General features: G+C 43.9%; 1 protein-coding gene across 5 annotated transcripts in view; it reads left to right on the top strand.

Moving 5' to 3' along the window:
• VPS13C (vacuolar protein sorting 13 homolog C) overlaps nt 1-19800 on the top strand; it is a 390940-nt gene that overhangs the window by 219142 nt on the left and 151998 nt on the right. For all 5 annotated transcript variants that reach the window (XM_068275765.1, XM_068275764.1, XM_068275763.1 and 2 more), the window contains 5 exons: nt 6891-6950; nt 12346-12514; nt 12855-12971; nt 14017-14120; nt 16186-16353. In XM_068275765.1, the coding sequence (XP_068131866.1) occupies nt 6891-6950; nt 12346-12514; nt 12855-12971; nt 14017-14120; nt 16186-16353 (618 nt within the window). The remainder of the gene's footprint in view (nt 1-6890; nt 6951-12345; nt 12515-12854; nt 12972-14016; nt 14121-16185; nt 16354-19800) is intronic.

Below are 19800 nucleotides of genomic sequence, written 5' to 3'. Positions count from 1 at the left end.
ATTGGCAATGTTATGAATGTTTTACTATTGGGTGCTGGATAATCCTATCTAATAAACCCGTGTCCCTGCGTAGCGCTGTCTCTGTGGCCTTGGGTCCGTGCTTCTTGCTACTGCGCATGTGCGCAGCATGGACCCAAGGACAGCCGTTGAGACGGGAACGAGGCCAGTGAGCCGGGGAGGCGCGGGCGGCGGGTGCCCACACACATGCGGCGTTTGTGTGTGCCAGCACATGTGCTGCGGGTGCACGCACATGCACAGTTTAAAAGACAGACCTAGAGCCAGTTTTTAAACGGGCTTGGGTCTACTAGTGATGATAGTAGAATATCTGTGATTTTACTAATATTCTATCGCTTTGCTTAACCTTCCTCTCTCACTAACCCACCCCACAAATACCTTTCACCCATCTTCTACTAATCTAACCTACTGCTACCAACAGCTAACACTAACCTGATGGTTGGTTGGAGCAGCTAGTAAAAGCTTTGATTTGCAAATACCAAATTCTGTTCCCAGGGCAAAGCTGATTGATATTATTCAAATTTGTGTCCTTCACAGATCACAATTATGCAGTAATGCATTATTTCTACTTCCTGTAATAACATCCTTAACCACTTGCCGACCGCCCACTGCACATTGGAGGCGGCAAAGTGGCAGCCCCAGGACCACGTAACGCACACTGGCGTTGGGTCCTGGGACTCTTCCGGGCCGGGGATCGCGCGCATCAACCGGCATTAGGCTCCGCCCACCCACAACGACATCCCGCTGGCCATACGGAAGCGCCGGCGGGATGTTAACCCACGATCTGCCTCATACAAAGCGTATAATACGCTTTGTTTTGTATGCAAAGCGTATTATACAGGCTGCCTCCTGCCCTGGTGGTCCCAGTGTCCGAGGGACCACCAGGGCAGGCTGCAGCCACCCTAGTCTGCACCCAAACACACTGATCTGCCCCCTGATCGCCCACAGCACCCCTCAGACCCCCCCCCACCCCTGCCCACCCCCCAGACCACTGTTTGCACCCAATCACCGCGTGTATCAAGAAAGGGCGCCTGGAAAAAAGGGCACGGGGTATAGCCGAAATTTTAACTTTTAATGCAAAACCATATTTTTCTTTTAAGGGGTTGTAAACGAAAATTTAGTGCTAAATAGGTTAAATAAACGGAAATGAAATGGCAAAATACCGTCTAACAACAAACGAATTCTGAAAAGAAACGTCAAATATCGTCTAACAAAAACGATATTTACACTTGTATTAAGCATAGCAATGCAATGGTAGGTTTTACAGATATTTTACTGTAATTATACCAAACTGTAGGCTCACACAGATCTATCCCTAACCCCTAGACACCTCTTTGTTTAAATATATATAATTTAATAAATTGTATATATTACATATATTGTGCTCTAACTATACCTAACCTTACTCTTACAGAGCCCTCCCTGTACCTATCCCTAACCCCTAGACCCCCCCTGGTGGTGCCTAACCCTAAGACCCCCCCCATTGGTGCCTAACCCTAAGACCCCCCCATTGGTGCCTAACCCTAAGACCCCCCCGGTGGTGCCTAACCCTAAGACCCCCCCTGGTGGTGCCTAACCCTAAGACCCCCCCTGGTGGTGCCTAACCCTAAGACCCCCCCTGGTGGTGCCTAACCCTAAGACCCCCCCTGGTGGTGCCTAACCCTAAGACCCCCCCTGGTGGTGCCTAACCCTAAGACCCCCCCTGGTGGTGCCTAACCCTAAGACCCCCCTGGTGGTGCCTAACCCTAAGACCCCCCTGGTGGTGCCTAACCCTAAGACCCCCCTGGTGGTGCCTAACCCTAAGACCCCCCTGGTGGTGCCTAACCCTAAGACCCCCCCTGGTGGTGCCTAACCCTAAGACCCCCCCTGGTGGTGCCTAACCCTAAGACCCCCCCTGGTGGTGCCTAACCCTAAGACCCCCCCCTGGTGGTGCCTAACCCTAAGACCCCCCCTGGTGGTGCCTAACCCTAAGACCCCCCCTGGTGGTGCCTAACCCTAAGACCCCCCCTGGTGGTGCCTAACCCTAACCACCCCCCGATTGCGTATATTATACTGTAACTATACCTAACCCTCCCTGTACCTATCCCTAACCCCTAGACCCCCCTGGTAATGCCTAAACCTAACCATCCCCACCACACAAACACCCTAAACACATATAAACAATAATCTATTTAATCCTTAAAATACTTCTCTACAAATAACATGAATAAAATAATTTATATATTTGTAATAGAATAAAGAGCTTTAAAATAGCCTTAAAATCACGTATACATTATTATAAATAGAGAAAAGTATATATAAATATATACAATACAATAGATAGCCTCACAAGCATTAGAAATCTTAAAATAACAGCAACATTAAAAGAGATATTTTAGTAACTATAATCAACGCATTATAAGTGTAAAAGCAAAGTTAATACCAAAAGCGATGTATTTCTAATACAATAAGGTTGAAAACGGTATTTACGCATTATACATATGAAAACAAATGTTTAAATGATCAAAGAAGTGTAAACGAAAATTTAGTTGTTATACTTTTGTAAGCGAAATTGTTAAACTAAATAATAAGTAAAAACTGATATAAGCGAAATTTAAAAACGAAAAAATAACACAAACTCAAAACGAACTTTTAAACGATATTTGTTATAAACTTTATTCTGTAAACGAAAACTTTTAACACGATCCCTGTAACCGCTATTTCACAGGTGCCCTTTTTCCTGTCGGGCGCCGAATAGCCGATATTTTGCATTGCAGTCTATGGCGGCGCCCTTTTTGTCCACTATCCCTGTGCGCCCTTTTTTACTAGCACCCCCAATCACCCCCCTAATCACCCATCAATCACTCCCTGTCACTATCTGTCAACGCTATTTTTTTTTAGTCCCTAAACTGCCCCCTGGGGACTCCTGATCACCCCCCCCACCCCAGAGATTTTCCACAGACCCCCCCCCCCCCCTGTGTACTGTATGCATCTATCCCCCCTGATCACCTGTCAATCACCCATCAATCAGCCCCTAACCTGCCCCTTGCGGGCAATCTGATCACCCACCCACACCATTAGATCGCCTGCAGACCTGACGTCAGATCACCTCCCAAGTGCATTGTTTACATCTGTTCTCTCCTCTAAACACCCACTAATTACCCATCAATCACCCCCTGTCACCACCTGTCACTGCTACCCATCAGATTAGACCCCTATCTGCCCCTAGGGCACGCAATCACCCGCCCACACCCTCAGAACGCCCTCAGACCCCAGCCCTGATCACCTCGCCAGTGCATTGCTTGCATCTATTCCCCCCACTAATCACACCGAGACACCCATCAATCACCTCCTGTCACCACCTGTCACCCCATAGCACACCTACCCATCAAATCAGGCCCTAATTTGCCACGTGTGGGCTCTTGATCACTCGGCCAAACCCTCAGATCCCCCTCAGACCCCCTTCCGATCACCTCCCCAGTGCATTGATTGCATCTATTTTCCCCTCTAACCACCCCCTGAGACACCCATCAATCACCTCCTGTCACCCCCCTAGCACTCCTATCCATCAGATCAGGCCCAATACAACCTGTCATGTAAGAGGCCACCCTGCTTATGACCGGTTCCACAAAATTCGCCCCCTCATAGACCACCTGCCATCAAAGTTTGCAGATGCTTATACCCCTAAACAGTCAATTTGAGACATTTGGTTTCCAGACTACTCACGGTTTTGGGCCCGTAAAATGCTAGGGCAGTATAGGAACTCCACAAGTGACCCCTTTTTAGAAAAGACACCCTAAGGTATTCTGTTAGGTGCATGAAGCGTTCATAGAAGATTTTATTTTTTGTCAAAAGTTAGCAGAAATTGATTTTTGTTTTTTCACAAAGTTTCATTTTTCACTAACTTGTGACAAAAAATAAGATCTTCTATGAACTCACCATACACCTAACAGAATACCTTGGGGTGTCTTCTTTCTAAAATGGGGTCACTTGTGGCGTTCCTATACTGCCCTGGCATTTTAGGGGCCCTAAACCGTGAGGAGTAGTCTAGAAAACAAATGCCTCAAAATGACCTGTGAATACGACGTTGGGCCCCTTAGCGCACCTAGGCTGCAAAAAAGTGTCACACATGTCGTATCGCCGTACTCAGGAGAAGTAGTATAATGTGTTTTGGGGTGTATTTTTACACATACCCATGCTGGGTGGGAGAAATATCTCTGTAAATGGACAATTGTGTGTAAAAAAAAAAAATCAAAAAATTGTCATTTACAGAGATTTCTCCCACCCAGCATGGGTATGTGTAAAAATACTCCCCAAACACATTATACTACTTCTCCTGAGTATGGAAAATGCCATGTGTGGCACTTTTTTGCAGCCTAACTGCGCTAAGGGGCCCTAAGTCCAATGAGCACCTTCAGGCTTTACAGGGGTGCTTACAATTTAGCACCCCACAAAATGTCAGGACAGTAAACACACCCCACAAATGACCCCATTTTGAAAAGTAGACACTTCAAGGAATTCAGAGAGGAGCATAGTGAGTCCGTGGCAGATTTCATTTTTTTTTTGGTCGCAAGTTAGAAGAAATGGAAACTTTTTGACAAAAAATAAAATCTTCTATGAACTCACCATGTCTCTCAGTGAATACTTTGGGATGTCTTCTTTCTAAAATGGGGTCATTTGGGGGGTATTTATACTATCCTGGAATTTTAGCACCTCATGAAACATGACAGGTGCTCACAAAAGTCGGAGATGCTTCAAAATGGGAAAATTCACTTTTTGCACCATAGTTTGTAAACGCTATAACTTTTACCCAAACCAATAAATATACACTGAATTATTTTTTTTTTAATCAGACATGTAGCAGAATAACTTTTAGGTGGTAGGTTGTATGACCGAGCAATAAACCGTTAAAACTGCAGTGATCTGAATGGAAAAAAAGGCTCTGGTCCTTAAAGTGAACCGAGCACCTTTTTAGCACTCAGGACATTTCTATAGCACATGAAAAATGCATGCCAACAATCTGTTTCATTATTAAAATTATTAAAACTTTCATTTACCTTTGTATTTTACTATCAAAGTAGCAGTATTAGCCTGTTTCAGCAGACCTGACTGTCCGCAGAGCTCTCAGGACGCTAATCCTTTCATTGAGCTAATTACCCATAAATAAACAATAGCTTTTCTCTCAACAAAGGCGGTGGGTAATTAGGACTGTTTGACACACACTATTTCTTTTTAGAATCAGTCCTTCTGGGTAATTAGCTCAATAAAAGAATTAGCGTCCTGAGAGCTTTGCGGACGGTCAGGTCTGCTGAAACATGCTAAAAATACTACTTTGGTAGTAAAATACAAAGGTAAATGAAAGTTTATTTTAATAATGAAACAGATTGTTGGCATGCATTTTTCATGTGCTATAGAAATGTCCTGAGTGCTAAAAAGGTGCTCGGTTCACTTTAAGGGGTTTTATGACTGCATTCCTTAACCACTTAAGCCCAACTGGACGCGGGCCCCCCCCGTGCGCGCCCCCGCTGCTGGCCGCTAGCCCACCGATCAGTGAAAGGGATTATAAATCCCTTTCGCTGATCGGACCCCCCCCCCCCCCCCCGGAGAAAAGCCGACAGCGTCTCTTCAGACGCTGCGGCTTTTCTGAGCTCTGGGCTCCTTTCTTCTGCCTGGGAGCGAGATCGATCGCTCCCAGGACTTTTTGATTCTGGCCATCTTGTGGCCAAATAGCAAATTACACCCAAAAAAACAGTTTTAAAAATAAACATATAAATATATTAAAAAAAACCCTGTTTACCTCCCACACCAAAAAATACCCACATACAAGTTTACATTTAAAAAAAAAAAATTACAATAATAAAAAAAAAAAAAAAAACATAAATAGTTACCTAAGGGTCTGAACTTTTTAAATATGCATGTCAAAGGAGTATATCAATATTATTTAATAAATTATGGGCTTCTAAACAGTGATGGACGCAAAACGGAAAAAATGCACCTTTATTTCCAAATAAAATATTGTCGCCATACATTGTGATAGGGATATAATTTTAACGGTGAAATACCCGGGGCATATGGGCAAATACAATACGTGAGTTTTAATTATGGAGGCATGTATTATTTTAAAACTATAATGGCTGAAAACTGAGAAATAATGAATTTTTTCCATTTTTTTCTTATTCTTCCTGTTAAAATGCATTTACAGTAAAGTGGCTCTTAGCAAAATGTACCACCCACAGAAAGCCTAATTGGTGGCGGAAAAAACAAGATATAGATCAATTAATTGTGATGAGTAGTGATAAAGTTATTGGCAAATGAATGGGGGGTGAAAGTTGCTCGGATGTAAAAAAATTTCAACCCTTCGGGCTTAAGTGGTTAAGTGATTAAAGCAAACCTGTGACTTGTAAAAAAAAAAAAAAAAAGTTAATTACCTCAGTAGAGGAAGCCTCTTCATGGCTTCATTCCTGTCTGTTTATGAGTCCGTTCTGCAGGTGCACAAACGGTCTGTGCAGTAGCACGGAGATGCTTGTGCAGGGAGGTAAAAGCCATGCATGAGCAGTTCTGTGTGACTGCACAGACATGGGCTATCCCTTCACCTAGGCTGTGCCTGTACATGTACAAGAGTGCAGCCACATGAACCTATTCAACAAACCCTTGTCAAGGTAGGTTCAGCGGGTCTCCACACTGGAACGGTGAGCTCGTGGGGGACAAGGGAAGCTTCTGGATTATCCAGAGGCTTCCCTCTACTGAGGTAAGTATTCATCTTTTTAACACACAGGTATGGATTTTAATTTAAAATTTAAATATATATTGGAAAAACTCTCCAATAGATTTCTCACCAAACTCTGCTTTCCAAATGTTTTTAAAAATGTTAAATCATTTTCTTTGTTTTTTTGCAGGCTGATCAGAATGGACCAGATTTTAAAACTGTTTACAAAAATACTATTCAGAATTTGCATGTAAGTACTTTTCTTGCTTACATGAAGTGCATTCTGCAGTTAAAAAAGTACCAAAAAGTTGCTGAAAAAGTACTAGCAAAATTATTCTGAGTATTTTCTTGCTTGCTGGTGGCTTACAAATCATTTAATTCATAAGATGTGAAAATTCACCTAAAGGTGGCCATACACTGGTCGATTTGCCATCAGATTCGACCAACAGATAGATCCCTCTCTGATCGAATCTGATCAGAGAGGGATCGTATGGCTGCCTTTACTGCAAACAGATTATGAATCGATTTCAGCATGAAACCGATCACAATCTGTGGTGGGACCCCCCCCTTCCCCGACCCGCACATACATTACCTGCTCCGGCTGCCGCGAGTCCTCCTGGTCACCGCTGTCTTCTTCTCCGCTGGGTTCCGCATTCCGATCCGGCTGGCTTCACTTCTTTCTGTCCGGGGAAGTTTAAACATTAGAGGGCAATCTATTGTTTAAACTTCTTGCCGGGACAGGAAGTGAAGCCAGCCGGACCGGAACGCGGAACCCAGCGGAGAAGACAGCGGGGACACGCGCCGGACAGAGCAGGTAATGTATTGCGTCGGTCGTCGGGCATTCGAACGCCGCTATCGACTCACTCCCGACCCGCCGGCGATTGTGAAAAATCTTCCGCACGGACGGCTCGATGGGAACGATTGATTTCGGACAGAAATCAATCGTTCTGTCAGCGTTTGTGCAACGATTTCACAGCAGATTCGATCACAGTGATCGAATCTGCTGTGTATCGGCAGGAAAATCGTTAGGTGTATGGGCCCCTTAAGAGAAAAGGTGAATTGATCAGGCCCAAAGTATCTATAAATAGGAGTGTAGGCATTTAGTTAAGAAAGCTGGTGTTAAGCAAGTAACTTCGATATGAGTGAAATTATCTTAAGTACTCATTGTCAAATACACTCACCTAAAGGATTAGGAACACCTGTTCAATTTTTCATTAACCTTCCTGGCGGTAAGCCCGAGCTGAGCTCGGGCTATGCCACCGGAAGGCACCGCTGGGCCGATTTGCATATTTATTTATTTTTTGCTACACGCAGCTAGCACTTTGCTAGCTGCGTGTGCAATCCGATCGCCGCTGCTACCCGCCGATCCACCGCTATCTGTCGCGCCGCAGCCGCCCCCCCCCCCCCCCTCCAGACCCCGTTTGCTGCCTGGCCAATCAGTGCCAGGCAGCGCTGAGGGGTGGATCGGAGTCCCCTTTGACGTCACGACGCCGAGGACTTCAGTAAAGTCATCCCGCCCCGTCGCCATTGCTATCATGTAGCGAGACCTTGTCTCGCTACATGGAAAAAATAAATAAAAAAAAAACTGCTTTGCTGCCCCCTGGCGGATTTTAATAAACCGCCAGGAGGGTTAATGCAATTATCTAATCAATCACATGGCAGTTTCTTCAATGCATTTAGGGGTGTGGTCCTGGTCAAGACAGTCTCCTGAACTCGGAAGTGAATGTCAGAATGGGAAAGAAAGATGATTTTAAGCAATTTTGAACGTGGTATGGTTGTTGGTGCCAGATGGGCCGGTCTGAGTATTTCACAATCTGCTCAGTTACTGGGATTTTCACGCACAACCATTTCTAGGGTTTACAAAGATTGTTGTGAAAAGGGAAAAACATCCGGTATGTGGCAGTCCTGTGGGCGAAAATGCCTTGTTGATGCTAGAGGTCAGAGGAGAATGGGCCGACTGATTCAAGCTGATAGAAGAGCAACTTTGACTGAAATATTCACTCATTACAACCGAGGTATGCAGCAAAGCATTTGTGAAGCCACAACACGCACAACCTTGAGGCGGATGGGCAACAGCAGCAGAAGACCCCACCGGGTACCACTCATCTCCACTACAAATAGGAAAAAGAGGCTGCAATTTGCACAAGCTCACCAAAATTGGACAGTTGACTGGAAAAATGTTGCCTGGTCTATTGAGTCTCGATAGTCAAAATTTGGCGTAAACAGAATGAGAACATGGATCCATCATGCCTTGTTACCACTGTGCAGGCTGGTGGTGGTGTAATGGTGTGGGGGATGTTTTCTTGGCACATTTAAGGCCCCTTAGTGCCAGTTGGGCATCGTTAAAATGACACGGGCTACCTCAGCATTGTTTCTGACCCTGTCCATCCCTTCATGACCACCATGTACCCATCCTCTGATGGCTACTTCCAGCAGGATAATGCACAGTGTCACAAAGCTCGAATCATTTCAAATTAGTTTCTTGAACACGACCATGAGTTCACTGTCTCAACCCAATAGAGCATCTTTGGGATGTAATGGAATGGGAGCTTCGTGCTCTGGATGTACATCCCACAAATCTCCATCAACTGCATGATGCTATCCTATCAATATGGACCAACATTTCTAAAGAATGCTTTTAGCACCTTGTTGAATCAATGTCATGTAGAATTTAGGCAGTCCTGAAGGGTGAAAGGGGTTCAAACACCGTATTAGTATGGTGTTCCTAATAATCCTTTAGGTGAGTGTACATTTGTTGGTTTTGTGCACTGAGATTTGGTTCCCACTGAGCCGTATCACAAACCGCCCATTCACAGTGGACCGTGTACTGTCTGCTTTGCCCTGATGGTGTTTTGTGTCTTTTTGGAGTCTGGAGTGGATATGTTTTGTGCAGGTCGGATATTTGCATTGCAGTTATGGTTCGATTGTCAGTTTGTGCATTCTGCTGTAATCTGGTAAATAAGGCAAATAGTGCCCGTTTTGCATTGCAGTGTAAACAAGCCAGATTGTCTATAAATAATTTAAACATTTCCATAACTTTAACTAAATACAGTAATATTATTCAGTTTTGATTAAATATTTGCTATATAATAAAACTGCCAATTTGTTCGAATGGATCAATGGTGAGATGGCTACAAGCAGGGCTGTGGAGTCGGTCCGAAAATCCTCCGACTCCGACTCCTCAGTTTAGGATTCCACCGACTCCGACTCCACGACTCCGACTCCTCTAATTTGCATATTACAATTTTGTTGATTAAAAGTATGTAACATGAAATTCTTCTCTTAACTGCCAACGCTTAGGAATTTTACAAGACAACTGAAGTGAGAAGGATATGTAGACTACTATATTTATTCCCTTTTTAGACTAAAACTAGTCCTTGGTAAGAGTACTTGTAAAAGGTACAAACCGGAACAAAGAACATCTATCAGGCCCTAGGCAATGTAAGTGTGGGTACATGTAAGAATGATGTGCAGGTACTCTGCAGGGGAATGAGGAGATTGTAAACAGACAACACCTCTGTGTTCAATGTGCACAGCATTCTCAGTGGATTCCCTGCAGCTCTGTGGGGAGTGCATATGTAGAGTATAGTACTACTTTGTAACAAAGTAAACCTGAGACTGATGAAATTAGTTTTATACATACCTGGGGCTTCCTCCAGCCGCCTTCAGGATAATCAGTCCCTCGTTGTCCTCCTCCACCACCTGGATCTTCTGCTATGAGTCCAGGTACTTGAGCCAGTCGGGCGTAGTGCGCATGCACACACTCCGCCGCCGGGAGCGTACTACACCTGTGCAGCACTATTGCGCAGGTGCAGAATGTTCCTGGCTGTGGGAGCGGCATGCGGCCGGACTGCGCTGACTGGCTGAATTACCAGGACTCCTAGCAGAAGATCCGGGTGGTGGAGGACAGCGAGGGACTGATTAGCCTGAAGGGGGCTGGAGGAAGCCCCAGGTATGTATAAAACTTTACTTTTCATCCGTCTCAGTTACCCTTTAATTTGTAGTCACCAAACCAAATTTTAATAACCTATCAAATTATTTGATTTCATCAGCAAAGGGAGTGCATACATTTGCATAAATCAGCATCAATGCGGAATTATTTCCATCTCGTTGACCACCTCTATTAGTGACACGGCTACACATCAGGCTTTATTCTTACAGCATAGATGTTATTTAGTATATATGTTACGGCCAGAACCCGAAGTTTGGCCAGAACTAGAAGTGGCCGGCCACTTCGGGTTCTGGCCGGCCAATGTGCGAACTGGCCGCTGCGCTGCGGCCAATGTGAGAAATGCAACAATTCCTGTAAGGTTAATGTTATGTTGTGGCCGCAGCGCAGCGGGCAAATGTATCACATCTTTAGTTTATTCAATGAAATTAAGCCGCCGGCTTTTTCTCTGCCTCTCTCCTCCCCCCGCCTCTCTCTCCTTCTCTTATGGGCAGCGGGCGGGGGACACGCGTGTCCAGGAGAGTCGTTCTTCGCGGCAGGAGAGCAGAGCGGGGAGGCTGCAGACATTGCTTCTGCCAGCACCCGCTCTGCAAGAACGGCAGGATTCCCTGCCGCGACGAACGACTCCGGAGGGACACGCGTGTCCCCGCCCGGCTGCCCATAGGAGAGCGAGAGAGGCGGGGAGGAGGAGGAGAGAGAGGCAGATAAAAAAAGGCAGTTCGCACATTGTCGCCGGCTTAATTTCATTGAATAAACTAAAGATGTGATACATTTGCCCGCTGCGCTGCGGCCACAACATAACATTAACCTTACAGGAATTGTTGCATTTCTCACATTGGCCGCAGCGCAGCGGCCAGTTCGCACATTGGCTGGCCAGAACCCGAAGTGGCCGGCCACTTCTAGTTCTGGCCAAACTTCGGGTTCTGGCCGTAACATATATAAGAGATTCCTGTGTACACCTCATATATACAGTCACAATCAGATATGTATATCTGACCTTAAAAATACGGGGACTGCTTTATTGAAGCAGCACACGTAACTAATTTTGATTGGTTTATTTCAGTTTTGTGGACAAAGCACAGCTATTACTGTATATATACTGTATATATACATTATTTTTAATGACTATTATCTGAGAAATAGAACATTTTATCATATTTTCTATTTTAATTACAGTTACAAATTCATTAGGAGTCGGAGTCGGTGCATTTTTTCCCGACTCCGACTCCAGGCACCTAAAATTGCCTGACTCCACGACTCCGACTCCACAGCCCTGGCTACAAGTACCCACTGAGCCAATATGTAGTACTAGAGCATTTCCTACCAAAATATAATAGGCTATAAGGATGAAGGTTTTATTTTAACTGACATGCCCAGCAATATTTAATCTGAGTGGCACTGTGCCAATGTCACATTGTGTGCTGTGCAATATACTGACAAAGAGCCTCAGAGCACATTGCACTGCTGCTTCCTAGCTGCAGCATGTTGTATGGGAAGGAAAATTGTGACTTTTTAACTTGCCAGTACTTCTCTTTAGACTTGGGTATCTAAAGTTTCTATATTCAGATCTTGCAAAATCAAATTATCAAAATCTCTAGAAGAGAAAAATTGCCATGTTATGACTTTATACATTTTAATTAGCATATTATCTGTCATATATTGTAATAGTCATTTGTTCCTTGCTGCTTTTTAACAGGCTTCCATGTCTTCACTTAACTTAATCCTTCATACACAAGCTTTGCGTTCTTTGATGAATTTCTTATCTGCTGCCATTCCCTCGGGAGAATCTAGTGTGCCTGAGAAAACCAAAGAAATTAAACCAAGTTTGTTAAAACGGAGAAGCATCACTGCTAAGCCTGATAAAAGTAAGTCTTGGACTAAATAAGTCTGCTATAGGTCTGCACATAAGTGGACTGTCCAAAAGCCACCTAGTATCTCTAGCCTTTCACATCCATTTCTGTTTTGCATAGCATTTTAGCAGGAGGGCTTTTTTGGTCCTTTTTATCCCCTTACACACTCCTAGGAGTTCTGGTTCACCATGAGCTTGCTGGGCAATTTGTAACTTATAAATTATGTAATCATCATTGAAACTGACCTCTAATAAACATGTGCATGGTAGAGACCATTCAACTGTTTTATATTATTTATACAGATTCATTATAAGGGTAATGCATAAACATGTTTTCCATGTTTTCACTTTTTCAGCTGTCTCAGGCTCAAAAGAGGAAAATATTATCGATATGAAGCTTTCAGCCACATTAAATTCATTTAATGTTTTCATTTGTGATGAAACCTGTAACATTGCTGACATCAAAATTCAGGGTAAGTTCTTAGCAGGTAAATGTGGGTGTTGTCAGGTCAGGGTTGTATATTTACAGAACATGTCAGTATGTTCAAGGATAATTTGTGTCTCTAATATTTTGACTCAGCAGAGGCAATGGCACATCATCTTACAAAAAGTAGCACATTACAGAGCTTAAAATAGCAACAAGTGAATCTCAGAAATTTTTTTTTTGCTTTTAATTCAAAAGAGCATATACGGTACCTGCCCTTCTTGTTATACCTCTAAAAAAAGTAATTTTGCCACCGGCTTAAGATAAGTTCTAGACTAATTAGGGTTAAGAGTTTAGTATTGGGTATTTGGGGATTTGGTAAGGCTTCTTTTAAACTTGATGCTGTGTGATTAACAATCACACTGCACCCTAGAAGTTGCATAGCACGTTATAGCTACAGTGTGGCCGTACCAAGTATTTCTCACTTCCGGGGTTACTGGGCCACCACAAATGTAACTCTCGCAGTGCGCAATAGACTGCATATAGTGTAAAAATGTTCTAAGGCCTGGAACCCACTAGCAGTACGTTACTAAGCCATTTCTAAGCTTTTTTTAAATCACTAGCACTTATAAATGGCTGCTAGTGGGTTGGAGCCCTAAGTGTTGACAATTAAATATGGTAACAGGTTAGTTTTCAGAATATTTAAAGTGTTATGCTTGGGGGGGGGGGGGACGTAAAGTTACCAAAAATAAAGCATGTCACTAAATTTTCTGTAGAAGTGTGTAGGACAGCATGTGATCAAAAATCATTTTGCATTGACCAGTACAACACAGAAATCGCTTGGTTAATAATCTGTCCAACTCCTTACTAGGGAAGGTCTATTAGGTGCAAATAATTCTAAATTGGTGCAGAACGATGCAAATTTTGTACGCAAATGTAGGCAGCTTGAAAATACACCAATCAAATTTCAACTTCAAATGGACATGATAGGTCCATTTTCAAGCTGCATACAGAATTTATTTCTCTTGTTGGGTTACTGTACTGGGCCTGGAGTCCTGTTGGCATTAATCTGGCTCTGGCTTGTTCTTTTCTAGGTATGGATGCTTCTTTTGCTATGCAGGCCAGTAAGAAGGTGCTCTATGCCCGTCTCCGTGACATTGTAGTCATAAATGTGGATCCAAAAACATTGCATCCAAAGGTAACTGGAAGCTCTGAGAATGGGCTCTACTCACAAAACTTCTCATAAATTACTTACTTATCACGTAATTGGTAAAAATAACCTTTCAGCACATTTACAAGCAAAAGAATCACTCAAAGTTGTTCCTGATTAACTTAATTTCAATATTACTTTTTTTACCTTCATATTATATTTTTACTCTTTGGAAGTATAAAAATGTAACATAGATCAGGTGAAAACAGAGGGAAACCGGTAAAAAAGCTTTTTGAATCATGCCCAATATGTGCACCAGTTGTGTTCTATAGATTTCTAGATTACAAATTTGAATAACCATACTTTTTTTATTCTAAGTAATGCTGTGTGTTGGTTCGCATGTGTACACCAATAATTAGTTAAGAGCCTTTCAAAGCATAATTGCATACTTAAAAGCTTATGCCCATGGTCTTCAGAAGATATACTGATGCATCACCAAAGCAGCCTAGCCACCTGCATTGCATTCTGGTGGATAGTGTAGCACACAGTGCCAGTCACTCACTTTTGTTTTCTGTGAGAGGTAGGCTTGGCCATAAGATGCTAGCCCAACCTCATTATTAATACTATGGGAGGCTAGCTTCTCTTAACTTGTATATATTGATCCACAATCTCCAATTCTTGTACTTGAGGTGCTGCCAGCTAATTTTTTTTTTCCGTTAATGAATGAAATGAGATCTTAAGTGACCTAAAAAAGTTCTGTTTAATTTACTTGAAGCTACTTCTAGCCTCCTGTAATCCTTCAGGTCCGTCGCTGTCCTCCTGGTCTGATCCATTCTTCTGCTGTGCACCTCTGAAAGCAGGCCAACTGAGCCCTGTCACGGACTACTGTGCATGCACGGCCCTGGCTTGCGCATCTCCTTGATGAGCCTACCTTGGCTGGGGGCGTTCTGCACTTGTACAGTTGAAAGAACCTGCTACTGCCCATGCACAGAATGCTCCTGGTTACGGTTGAGGAATCGAAGACTAGCCCACGACAGGACTCAAGTCAACCAATTTATGGAGGGGCACAGCAGCAGAATGGATCAGACCAGGAGAACAGCATGGAGGCTGAAGGACTAAAGGGGGCTGGAACAAGCAGTGTCGGGTTGCTTCAGGCCCCACCATAGACCGTAATGTTAATTACAACTATATCGGTTCAAGGGTAATTCTGCAAAAACACTGTAATTTGGCAAGCAGCTATAGCCAAACCTTGGATTACACCACAAATTGAGTATATTAGGTAATCAGTAGGGAAATTTGTTATATTCCCCACCACAGGGAGAGCCGTCTTTCGGCTTCTCTCTGTACCCAAATTACAGCTACAGGGAATATAAGTATCAGGTAGAAGCCACAAGTAAGTTAAACTTAAAAGTTCCTTTAAGAAGTCATAGCTGCATCCACACCTGAGTGCAAATGATATTTTGCCTAAATTTAGCCAGTGTTTCACTGTTTTCATATCCTAATTTTAAGTGGAATAAACTTTTAAACTATTTCACAGTAAAAATAATGTAAGGATATTGATACCATACCTTTAGGAATCTCTTTTCTGTATATTTATTTTCCTTTGAAGTGAACCTCCAGACTAAAAATCTACTCAGCAGCACTGAAAAGTCTTGGTGTTTCTTTAACAGTTTCACAGCATCAGACCTTTGTTTTTCTTACCCAAGCCTCATTTTTAGCTGCACAGAAAAAAACTGCCCGGGCATTTTTCCCCTGATGCTGTGCAAAGCATGATGGTATTTCTGATGATGTTCTCGTTCTGCTGTTTTGGTACAAAAAAAAAAATTTGAATTTGAGATTTGAAGCCTAGCTGGGAGGGGTGATCAGGACACAGGAAAGTTGGAACTGTCTATCATGCTCCTAGTCACCTTTCAACCAAAAAGTTGGCTGCCCCCATGAAAAAAAGGCTTGCCACATGAATCGCAAACATTTGCCTGTTTTTTTTAAAACAGGGTGGGTAAGAGATTATATTACCTATCTATTTTAATTAATATAACTAATGTAACTTAGTGACAGTATGTTTGTTTAGACTGAAGTTCCCTTTAATATTGCACACTTTTTTGGCTTCACCTAGGCAGTCTACATAATGGGAGATGAGGTGTTCAACTTACAGATGACGCTGTTCCCAGATGCTACAGAAGGTCCTGCTTATGCTGATATGTCTGCAGTAGATGGCAAGATAATGCTGCGGGTGGGCTGTATACACATTGTGTATTTACATAAATTCCTTATGTCACTTTTGGTAAGTAGTCTGCTCTTAAAATGTATAAATCCGTTTAAACCACAAAATGTCACTGTGTGTAAAATTCCATAGTGCTCTTTATGGGTTTGTCATTTCCTGTGTTCACTCTGCATTATCTCTGCTCTGAGTAAGGTGCATTTCCTGATGGTGGTGCATGATATATCCCTGCATGGTTTTTCTTATGTAAAGTTTTCTAACTTGTTATACTGGTTGCCTATCTGCGTGTACAGATCACTCCAACACCAAAATGGATACTTAGCTCTAGAGGGTCCCGAATCTTCCTTCTTTCTCCACCTTTGGTTCAATTCAGCCCTGAGACCTGCGAAGCGTGGCCACACTGCACCTGTGCAGTTGCACCGATCTGCTTGGACAATGGCGGTAAAAGCCAAGCCCGATTAGGTCCGTTCTAATGCGTAAGCGCAGACTGCTTGCACATAGGCAGTAAAATGGCCCAGATTGGGCTCTGCTTTTACCAATGAAAGTCGATGTTGGTGTATGCTAGTGTGCATGCGTGAGCTATCGACAAGCGGATACCCAGCACTGGAATGGGAAGGTGAAGGGAGGATGGGGGAAGCCTTTGGAGGATTCCCCCTCGCAAAGTAAGTGCCCTGTAGGGGCACATTGTTTACAAGTGCACTTTAATAAAAACAATTTTTTTTATAAATTTTGTTGGCATTTGCCCATTGCCAAATCTTTTCTCACCCTGATTTACATTCTTGAAATTGTCACTGGTGGTGACATCTTTGCCCCTGGCAAGTTGCATCACTGCTGGTTGGTTGTTCTGTTTTTGTCTTATGTTACCAACAACATCATTTTGTGTAGCCCTCTTTGTCTTGTCTGGCTCAAAGCGCTTAACCCTCTGGGCGATACAATTACATCGCCCAGGAGGGGGCGCATCACTTTTTTTATTTTTTAAATCATGTAGCGAGCCCTGGGCTCACTACATAAAAGCCGCTGCGCAGCGGCATCCCCCCACCCACTCCGATCGCCTTTGGCGATCAGAGTAAACAGGAAATCCCGTTCAGAACGGGATTTCCTGCTGGGCTTCCCCGGTCGCCATGGCGACAGGGCGGGATGACGTCACTGACGTCATGGACGTTGTGACGTCAGAGGGAGTCCCGATCCACCCCTCAGCGCTGCCTGGCACTGATTGGCCAGGCTGCGCAAGGGGTCGGGGAGGTGGGGGCTGCGTGGCGTGTAGCTTCGGATAGGCGGCGATCGGAAGTTACACGCAGCTAGCAAAGTGCTAGCTGCGTGTAACAAAAAAAAAATTATGCTAATCGGCCCACCAGGGCCTGAGAACTCCTCCTGCGTGGCATACCCCGAGCTCAGCTCGGGATTACGCCCAGGAGGTTAAGGGCTTCAGCTACTAGGGCAAGCTCAATAGGCGGTAGCAGTGTTAGGGAGTCTTGCCTAAGGCCTCCTCACTGAATAGGTACTTGCTTACTGAATAGGAACAGCCGAGATTCGAACGCTAGTCTCCTATGTCAGTGATGGTGCCCTTTACTAGTACACGTTATCTTGTCCAAAGTCCTTCTGCTGATATTATTCCTTTTGCGATGCTGCGCTCACATGTAGTTGAATCTTCATACAGTTGTATCACTCAGAAAAAAAGAGAAAAAACAAAACCATAGCATAATACTGTATTGTGACAATGCCACATCCCTCACACCCAGTGCCAGGAATTAGTCGTGAGCTCTGCCCAAAAAAAACCACCACAGGTCACCAGGTCACACTGGTCCTCACCATGTGCTATGGCCGCCAGCCACAGACAGCAGTTATACACTTCTCAACCCGTGCAAGTTTCCTCAGGCTTACACACCACCACCAACATACGTGGCCTCTCACCTTCTGCTTTGCTGCCCAAGTTAAAGACAGCAACTGCACTTAAACACCCAACGGAACTCTCGCTGTCAGCCTCGAATAGATGTTTCCATGGAAGCAGGAGTCTCACATCAGCCTAATAACTGAGAAGCTCCACATAGTGTAAAACCATTCGCTTTAATAAAATGTTTAAAAGTAGTGCACTCACAATTTTCCAATAGAAACAAGCATTTCAATAAAATTCTCCACGCCAGCTCAGTCCGCCCGTAGCTCCGCCCTACGCGTTTCGTGCATGCGCACTCATCAGGGGCTTGAGGCGCATGACCGGCCAGCGTCTTAAAATACTCCTATTTCCCTCCCCTCATCCAATCGCCAGTTTCCCTCACTTAAGATGGCCGCCGGAATACTTCCGCCCTACACCATCCTTTTCATCACCCTATGAGGAATTGCCATGTCAGCAAGGGTATACCCCGTCATTGCAGTCCGCCCACTGCACCTCCATTGGGAGGCCAGCCACGTCTATTCACGCCCAGGGTGCCGCCCCCAAACATCATCTCATGGCTAGTCATTACACCATGCCGATAATCCAGCGCTGTGATTGGCTCAGAGCCGGAGCCTTCCGCGATAGTACGGAATTCTTATTTGTTTTAGCCCTTTTTATACAGTATGGTCCGCTCCTCAAACCCCCTCATGACAACACTGCAATTTACCACATTCATTACCCCAAAATAATAGACAGTATCAGTTTTCCACATACCCCAAAAAAGCATCATTATTATCATGGCAGCTTAGAGACATACACCCCCTTAACTCCCTCCATATGGTTCTTTCCAAACATTAATATCCAGCATCCCCCTTATAATTGCACATTTCTCCTGTCATTACCCACCTCATCCTTAGTCCAATACCTAATAGCCAAAAATAATAAAAATAAAAATAAAAATAAAACAAAACAATTTTTTCCTTTCATTAAGTCCAATGTCCGGGATCCAGCTACTGCATGCACCCACACCCCCCACGCACATGGCAGAGTGCAAGTGAACCCAGCAAAAAAGGAGGCCAGCATCACCGGACATATGGATAAATAGTCTTAATACGAAAAACCTTGCCAGGAGAAAAAACCTTGCCAGGAGAAGGAGAAGAAGAAAAGAAGAAAAGAAGAAGAATCCCAGCCCCCGTAGTAACAACAGTCCAATCCTCCACAAACAGAGCCCCATATTTTTATTATTAAATGGGGTACATGTGTGTCCCCAAAACAGGAAAGGGGCACACATCTACCCCACCTCTATCTAATCATTTGAAATAAAACAGTTCAAATCGAACTCGACATTCAGGCCCCTTGGGTGCAAAGTCTTGAGTTCATGAATCCAACGTGACTCCATCTTAGACAATTCCCTAACCTTATTACATCCTCTCCAGCTACCCCTAAGCCTATCAATCCCACAGAAACTCATCATACCCGGATCCCGCCCATGGTGTTCAGCAAAGTGTTTAGACATATTATGTGCAGGATTGCCCTTTTTGATGTTTCTAACGTGCTCACCTATCCGATCCTTGAGTTTTCTTGTGGTCCTCCCAATGTATTGGTGTCCGCAAGGACACCAGCACATATATACAACATGA

The sequence above is a fragment of the Hyperolius riggenbachi genome, chromosome 3 (assembly GCF_040937935.1).
Source record: "Hyperolius riggenbachi isolate aHypRig1 chromosome 3, aHypRig1.pri, whole genome shotgun sequence".
NCBI classification, from domain to species: Eukaryota; Metazoa; Chordata; class Amphibia; order Anura; family Hyperoliidae; genus Hyperolius; species Hyperolius riggenbachi.
Note: the sequence above shows the minus strand (reverse complement) of the source record. Positions and strands in the feature narration are given on the sequence as shown.